The 8,790-nt window shown below is 37.0% G+C and overlaps 1 protein-coding gene and 1 non-coding gene across 2 annotated transcripts; one reads left to right on the top strand and one right to left on the bottom strand.

The window, feature by feature from the left end:
- Positions 1-2,023: 2,023 nt before the first annotated feature.
- TRNAS-AGA lies at positions 2,024-2,105 on the bottom strand. Its single transcript has one exon. It is a non-coding gene; the product is annotated as a tRNA-Ser (tRNA).
- Positions 2,106-2,128: 23 nt separating this feature from the next.
- Positions 2,129-6,278, top strand: LOC109242728 (universal stress protein PHOS34-like). Its single transcript, XM_019409578.1, has 2 exons — positions 2,129-3,041; positions 5,919-6,278. Exons 1-2 carry the CDS (start codon positions 2,321-2,323, stop codon positions 5,924-5,926), a joined length of 729 nt encoding a protein of 242 aa, XP_019265123.1. The 5' UTR covers positions 2,129-2,320; the 3' UTR covers positions 5,927-6,278.
- The last annotated feature ends 2,512 nt before the right edge of the window (positions 6,279-8,790 follow it).

The raw sequence follows: 8,790 nt of genomic DNA, 5'->3' as shown, positions 1-8,790 counted from the left end.
CCTAAAAAGGATAACAATTAAACTTATAATGTGGTTTTGAGGATACGTGATCTCACCTAATACCAATTGATAAACGTAAAGATAAGTGATGGAAATTGACAACAATATAAAGCAAACCAGCATTTGGACAGAGCCCTCGAGCTTGGATACCCTCGAGCTAGTTATGCAAGAATGATTAAAATTCAACGAGCTGATAAATAAGAGAATGTAAATTAAAGAGAGAATGTTGTATTGCTTTGACCTATGTCAGTGTCAGGTGATTACAAACTACAAAGTGATCAGAATCCTCTTTATATAGTAGAGGAATCCTATCTATGGTACAATTCTAGTTACAGAAGTAAATCCCGTGATTGGCATAAATAATCGCCCTTGATTTGATCTGTTCCGGGATTCTCACCGTGATCTTCGACCGGTTATGGATATCTCGCCTCTCCGTTATTGCGCTAAACTCGAAGTCATATTTGGTCTCGATCGCTGTTGGCCTCGACCTCGGCGAGCACCTCGATTCTTGAGCCTGATACCTTATCTTCGTGCCCTGGCCTGATCCATTACGAGGCGGACCCTCGACGTGATTCCCTGGTCTCGATTAAATGGCAAAACCGGGCAAGCCCTATTTTAACCTTACACACGTTGAAAAGTTATGTAACACCCAAAACATAACTAAGTAATTGAAGCTAATAACCTAAAAAATAGTATGAATTATTTGTTACAATCGGTTAAATATACTAATAATGTGAGTTTTCTTTATAGTAATTATAGAAATTAACTCCTATTTTTATTGGATGCTCATAATTTTTTATGTGTAATTAATATGTGCCTGACCTATGTTTTTTTCGAAATCATACGAACCTCCTCGTATTAAAACTTGAGAAAAGTACTACTGTTATATTTTTCAAATGACATTATATGTTCAATTACCCCTTTGAACTAATATTCATAACATTTTTTTCGGTTAGTCTAAATTCACAAAAATTGTAGTTTCCTTAACATTAAAGGTCTTTCTGCCTAAACATATTACACCTTAATTACTTTCATTTCTTCCTTTAATGCATTGACCAAATTCATTGTGCTTTTGGTTGCAATAGAATGGTTTATTTCAAAAGGCAGCCTTGAGAAAAGTAAACAAGAAAAGAAACGAAGCCATGATAAGCATAATGTTCTGGAAATGCTTTATAAGCAAGTGAAAATCAGTTTTCCGAGGCAGGTCCAACCTAAAAGGAAGCCTTTTCAGGATTTTAGTGATTGAATTATGCATAATTGTATTTCATTCATTTTAACTTAATTAGCAGATTGTTAAAGAAAATACACAAAAGAGTTAATTGCAGTATTTGTTTGAGAAACAAGTGGGTATATATTTTGATTTTTCTGTCGCAGAAAGTTAGTGTATAGGATTAGAAGAGTAAAACTGGATAACTAACAACCCAAAGTATTCATGCCAAACATTTCTAGAGGGGGCCAGGGAATGTATATGCTATCGAATAAAAGTATCAGACTTCTTTTGTGATCCAGTTTCTAGAACAATTTGGGAATTATTGTACTGTACAACGATATTTTGGATTTAGCCTACAAAACCCAAATAAACATTCAAACAATATTTACAACAATAATGTAAAGAAAAATATTGATTCTAGAAAGCCTTATTGACTTCTTGTTACTATTTGACCATCTCAAAGACTTAGAACCTAATGTTCATCATTAGTTTGACTATTTGTAGAATTATAACCTCCATCCAAATATCTTATGTATTCCTTTTCTCTATTATTATACATTTCATAACAAAATTATCTGGGCAAAATTGTCACCCAAACGCGTCAAGTCTCAATTCATTCATCCTACTGAGGGATCGTTTGGCATGAGGTATAAGGGTGGTATAAAAATTTAATACCACCTTAATATTCTGTTTGGTTAGTAAATCATGTATAAGTTATACCGGTGTCATAAATCATATTCCAACCAAACGACCCCTAAAGGAATATCCATTATCGTTATTCCGTCAGTTAATTAAATAAAGAGTATGAAAAAACGTGGACGGCAGGATTCGAACCTGCGCGGGCAGAGCCCACATGATTTCTAGTCATGCCCGATAACCACTCCGGCACGTCCACCTCGTGCTAAGAAAAGGAGAATTTTTGAAATTCTCTACAAAAGTCGAAAGTGAAAACACATTCTCAGTATTCAGCGCTGTCTATTATTCCTTGATGATCATCATCAACATCAAAAAGAGGAATATAACTCTCTCATAAGCTGTAGCGATAAACAAGCATCAACCCTCTCTCAAACAAAGGTCAACTCAAACCCCCCAAACATTCCCCAAAAAGAAATGCAGCAACAACCAACCCCCACCTCCGATTCCGATCTCCCCCGCCTCGCCAACATCAAAATCAAATCCTCTTCCCCTCGTTTCCCGCCTCCTACCACTCCTTCCACCACCGATACCCCTACCGCCGGTGCTCAACGCAAGATCGGCATCGCCGTCGATCTAAGCGACGAATCCGCTTTCGCCGTTAAGTGGGCCGTCCATCAGTACCTCCGTCCAGGTGACGCTGTCATCCTTGTCCACGTCCGTCCCACTTCCGTCCTCTACGGCGCCGATTGGGGCTCCGTCGATCTCTCCATTGTTGATACCGAAAACGAAGAGTCTCAACGAAAACTGGAGGATGATTTCGACACGTTTACTACTACTAAAGCCTCGGATATATCTCAGCCGTTAGTTGATGCTCAGATTCCGTTCAAAATCCACATCGTTAAGGATCACGATATGAGGGAAAGGCTATGTCTCGAGGTGGAGAGGCTAGGGCTTAGCGCTGTAATTATGGGTAGCCGAGGTTTTGGGGCTACTAAGAGAGGAAGCGATGGAAGACTGGGAAGTGTTAGTGATTATTGTGTGAGGCATTGTGTTTGTCCTGTTGTGGTTGTTAGGTACCCGGATGATAAGGATAGTGGTGCAAATGCTGTTGCTGAGCCCGTGGTTTCTGTTGCATCAGCTGCTGAAGAAGATGAGGAGGACGCTGAGTACCATGATGCTTCTGATCATCGAAAAGGTATGACCCTTGTTACACCTTTTTATGTTTCTCTTTTTTGTTAATTTGGATTATGGAATGTTATTCTTGCTACTTAATTTTTTCATTATTAAGTCTTTTAATATATTTTTGATGATCTTCGTGTAAAATAGCAACCCGTCAGCTTGTTTTTTTTTTAGCATTTTTGTTCTTTCACAGTTCCTTGGTCCCAATGTAACTGATCAGGTTATGAGTACAAAGCTAACTTCTTGTTAATTTTCTGCTTGATATCAAAAAGTGATTGCTCCGTGTTCTGAGAATAAATTTAGTACTACAATGAACTCATTTTGAAAATAAAAAATACTACTCCTAAGAAAGACCTTTGAGAAATTTATAGTCAAAGGAAATGTTTTCTGAGTCTCCAAAATAGTTCTAGCGTCGTATAAATTGGGACAGATAGAATAGTTAAGTCCAATTACGTGTGAGTGTAGTCAATTGAGAAGTTGAAAGGAAGTAAATGGAGTTACTGAAGTCAAAATTAAGCCTTGCCCCTTCCTCCACTCTAACTGAAGATATTGAAATCTTTCCCCTCCCAGCCCTTTACTAGTTTGTCCACCCTGCTAAGGTGTCCCTGCCCCACTCTCACCCTACCCCATTGCCATCTCTATCTTTCAATATATTTAAACTATGCATCTTTTCCTATTGATTTTCCTGATCGGCATACAATTTCCTTTTTATTTTGGCATGGATGCTTCTTTAATCCTGCAATTGCTGCCAAGGATGAGCTCAATTTTTTTATGATTCATGGATAAATTTTTGTGAAATCTAATATTCATTATGATTTGGGGGAAAATGTAATTTGGCTTGTTTTCTCTGTTGTCGACATCTGTACATCAGAACCTAGGGTTCCAAATTCTACTTTGCTTGATCGCAAAAAAGAAACGAAAAAAAACCTAAGGTCCTAATATACCAGAATGTGAAAAGGAATTCTTTTGAAATAGTAGTCAATCTGGTGCCTAGTTCTGGAAGAACAACATTCAGTATGCCTGTATTAGGATGCTATCAGTCAAGTCCGTTGAACCCTAAAGCCAATCTGTTTTAAGTTGCTAAATGCTGTTGTATTTGTCTTTAAGCTCTAAACCTTTTGAAAAATTAGGTTTAAGTTGCCCCCAAGGGTGTGACCTAGTGTCAATGAAGTTTGGGAGAACCATGAGGTCTCAGGTTCAAATCAAAGGAGGAAAAAAATACTAGGTGATCCTACATTTGCCCCAGCCTTGGTTGGCAGAGTTATCCAATACATATGTTGGTGGGAGGTAGTAGGTACTCGGTAGAATTAGTCGAGCTGCGTGCAAGCTGGACCAGGCACCATCATTAAAATAAGATTTTAAGCTCTAACCTAGTCTGTATTTGCTAAGTGTTCCTTGGATGCTTAATCTTAATTTGTCCTACGAACTAGGATTTGAATGTCAATTGGAAGTAGATTCCTTTTTCCATGGCCACTAAAATAACTAAAGGTTGGAGTTATCCGTTGAGTTGAATCCAATCCATTACCCAAGACCACATAGGTGAAGAAGTTCTCTCCACTTAGCCTTACTTAGGGGCACACTGCGAAAGATGTTTGGACTTTGGAGGTGCATTGGTCATGGCGTGCAGTGTTGTAGTTTTCATAAGTTGTTTAGTGAAGTGTTACTTAACCATAGCTTTAGAGTGTCTCTGGTGGCGAAGTCTCTTTGCCAGTATTCAATGAGTGTTAAATGAGTGAACTGATCCCAGTACAAAAAGGAAAAAGAGGAATAAAAACAAAAATATTGTGAATGTGATAGTTTAGACGAAAATTTCAGAGTTACTTTCTTGAACTAGTCTTTAAAACTGCTCTTATCAAAATAAAGAAAACCTTTTTGTCTTTCAAACGACATGATGCTTGAATTTGGCACTTCCAGGTGTGAGCAAAACCCAATGCCATTGCGCTGCTCTAGTCTTCTTGATGCGTCTCTTCTTATGATCCACATACTTGCATGGAACTATTAGCATACTTTATGATTACTCGCGAAAGCAAAAGTTTAAATGAAGATGGTAAAGAGTTTTTTTTGGGGTGGTATGGGAGATGAAGGATCCATATGTTGCATATGCTGGCTAAGCCAGAGATCCCCTGTTTCATTGTGGAAAGTGGTATAGATTTTTTGACGCTTATCTAATCCGTCAGATTTGGGGTTAGAAGCACTCTAACAATTATGATAGAAAGTGAGCTTCAGCACTTTTAAGTATCTCAGTACTGATTCAGGAAATGGCAACTGGGTGTTTTTATTTCATTTGGATGGTTTCATTTGGGTTTCTCCCTACCTGGGCTTTAATCAAGGAGTTAATGAAATAAAATGAATGGGACCAATATATGTCATATTTACGCACATTTTATATAATATCAACTTATTGAAGAGATGGCAAGTATGGAAGTTATACTGGTCCTCTTTGAGAAACTATGTGTTTGTTTCATGGTTTATGATGTTTTCGCATAGCTCTTTAAGTTAGTGTGTCATATTTAAAGTAATTACCAGTTTATCTTTTTGAATTTTATTCTCTAGTAGAGCTGACACGGGAAACAACAGCTGAAGCATTTGATTCAAATCTCCAAACTTGCATTAACTCCTTCACTGAGTATGTGAAATTCTGTTTAAGAATAAAAGAGGTTTTAATATGATTGTCTTGCAGAGTTCCAACCTGGTTAAACACATCCTTGGCTATGATACTCTTTAGAGACTTGATTTTCGTGTTTCATATAAATTAGTTTGTGGAGTATGTAACTTCCTCAAAATTCTAAACTCCATTATTTTATGATTGTTATTACTGCCCATTTTCTCTACTGGAAAAATTATTCTCACCTCTCTTGTGGTTTGCTAAGATACTCCCGCTTCTTTGTGGCAGATTCATAGTGAAGTTGGACTAGATCTTTCCTCGGCTGCATTAGTGTTGACCAGCTTCCTTGATTAGGCCTTTTGTGATGCCTGGAGTCATATTATGTAAATGAATTGTGGTAGCTTGTGTCTCTCAACATCAACTTATTACCGTCTCCAGTTGATGATTGTATCTGTTTTGGTTGTCATCTGCTGAGTGTTTTTACTTGATTGCCTTTAGGTATTTGCGGTGCAATCTAAACTCTTTTATAATGTGTCGACTATATGCTTGTGTTGTTTATCCAATTCCAAATCTGGTCATGCATTAAAATTGTCTGTATGGATAGAATGTTTAGTGTGTCAAGGTATGTTGAGCATGTTTGACTGGCTATATTGGAATTTGGACCTCTCATTGTCCGAAAATAAGGGATAGATACATATATAAAGGAGTTGTCTCTAAAACTATATTAAGGAACTAACTGCCTATGATGAGCGACATGTGTAGAAGCCAAAAGCGCAAGTTATAACACCGTCCCTCATTCTATCTTCAAAACTTTGTTATTTTAAAGTTCCCCAGTTCAATATATGCCTGCAACTTCACTTACTCTATGCCTTTGCAGAATATTTCTCCCTTTCCGCATACTAAATCTTAAAGAGGGGAACCATGCATTATAATTTTTGGATAAACAGTGACTCTACAGGGGATACATACATACCTAACGGCTAACGCTTCTCCTTTGGGCATATTCTTAATTCAAAATCCTTTGAAGATTTGAAAAAAAAATGTCATGGATCAGACATGCTTTATTCATTTCAAACTTCACTTTCTTTTCTAAATTATAGATAATTGGTGAGAACTCAGACAAGAAACAATCATGTACACTGGAGAAGCTAAAACGCTCAAATCTAATTAGAGAGTAAACTATCTAAAATTTAAAGCCGCATGAGCTGGAAATGGATTGTAATTGATGCAGCACCAAAGCAGCAGAAGAGATCAGGGTAGCCCGGTTCTGTTACGGAGGACGTCATGCTTGCCTTCTTAACTTTTGGATGTTTTGGTATATTGTTGTGATTGGATGTTTTGGTACATTGTTGTGTTTGGCCACAAGAAAGTTGGCTGTGTGAACCTTGGCATCGCAATCCTAGCAAAGGTTGGCTCGATCAGAGTTGCAATACATTTTTGCCTGGTTCCCACACAACTCGCAACTCTTTTTCTTCTCCTTCATGTCACTCTCTCAGTTCTCCCTTACAATATTTTTAGTGATTTTATTGTTTTGAAGTATATATCGAGTTTGGACTTTGGAAGGGAAGGTGCAACTTGAAATCAATCTGGTATTGACAAATAAAAGAACTGGTTTTTTGTTTGTCCTTATAGGCGTATGGGCTGATAATGATACAGGGGGAGGCCAATTTGCTACTCTTGTGCGATAATATACATTTCCACCTATATAGGATATCCTCCTAAACTAAATGAATACATTATTAAATCCAAATGGCATCGAAATTCAAAAATAGCCAGATTTACAAGTGGTCGTTCAAAAATAGCCCAGTTTCAAAAGTAATCGAAATTTAGCCACTTTTCATGTAAAGATAAATCTGAGCGAAAACACTGTTCAAAACCCGGAAATTACGCCAGTATATTATGCTGGAGTTCCAGCATAAGTATACTTGAACTCCAGCATATTATACTGGAGTTCCAGGATAAGTATGCTGGAACTCCAGCATAATATGATGGAGTTCCAGCATAAGTACACTAACTCCAGCATAATATACTGGAGTTCCAACAAAGTATACCGGTCCAGTATAATATGCTGGAAGTTCATACACAAGTGCTCGAATCTCCAGTATATTATGCTGGAACTTTCCGTGTGTTGGAGTTCCAGCATAATATGTTGGAAGTTCATACACAGGTGCACCGAACTCCAGTATATTATGCTGGACCGGTTTCTGTTGCAGCAAAATAGTGGCTATTTTTCATTGACTTCATAAATGCTGGCTATTTTTGAATGAACAATCCGAAAACTGGCTAGATCGTGCTATTTTTACCTGTTTCGTTTTAGAGAAATTTTCATAAAGCACTATCTTTTAGTGGTAATTAGCTATCTATAGATACCATTTGCTACATTACGGATTGTAGATATGTTTTTTGTTGTTATAAGATGTATTAGATGTATTTAAGCTACTGTATTCATGAATACAATAGCAAAAATAGGCGTGAATCAGGGAAGTCCAGCTAATCAGTTGTTGTATTCGAGTGTATCCGACTGTATTCATGGCGTGAAACATGGGATTACAGCTGGACAGATTATTGTATTCGACTGTATTCACGGCGTGAAACAGGGGATTACACTGTTTTTAAACGGAAAGTGAATCAATTAACATAATAGACTCCTAATATAACTCAACAAACTCAATTATAACACACAAAATTTGTATTTCCAGTTATAAAAAAGATTCTCAAGCGAAAAATACCCCCAAAAAATAACAATCTTCAGAGAAACTATATAATACATCTAAATACATAAATTATACTAATTAAAAAACATATGAATACATTCATGGCATATAGCGAGACAGTGAATACAATAAAATATATAGAATACAGCGGGATACATTGAAATACAATAAAAAAAAAGTGAATACAATGAAATACATGAAATTCAGCGAGATACGTTGAATTACAATGAAAAAACAAGACAATGAATATAATGAAATACATGAAAATACAGCGTGATACGTTGAAAATACATTGAAATATATTAACGGAAATTTTGAGATGGGTGAGAGGAATTTGTCTCGGTTTTAAATGAAGGAGCAGCAAGGGGCGCCGAAACTGCCGCTGAAGATGCCATTTGCAGATCGAGATTGACGAAACCCTAGATGGAATACTACTGGATCGAGAT

The sequence above is a fragment of the Nicotiana attenuata genome, unplaced genomic scaffold, assembly GCF_001879085.1.
Source record: "Nicotiana attenuata strain UT unplaced genomic scaffold, NIATTr2, whole genome shotgun sequence".
NCBI lineage: Eukaryota > Viridiplantae > Streptophyta > Magnoliopsida > Solanales > Solanaceae > Nicotiana > Nicotiana attenuata.
Note: the sequence above shows the minus strand (reverse complement) of the source record. Positions and strands in the feature narration are given on the sequence as shown.

Coding starts and splice junctions, on each gene's coding strand:
- LOC109242728 (XM_019409578.1), top strand. CDS start 2,321: ATGCAGCAACAACCAACCCCCACCTCCGATTCCGATCTCCCCCGCCTC.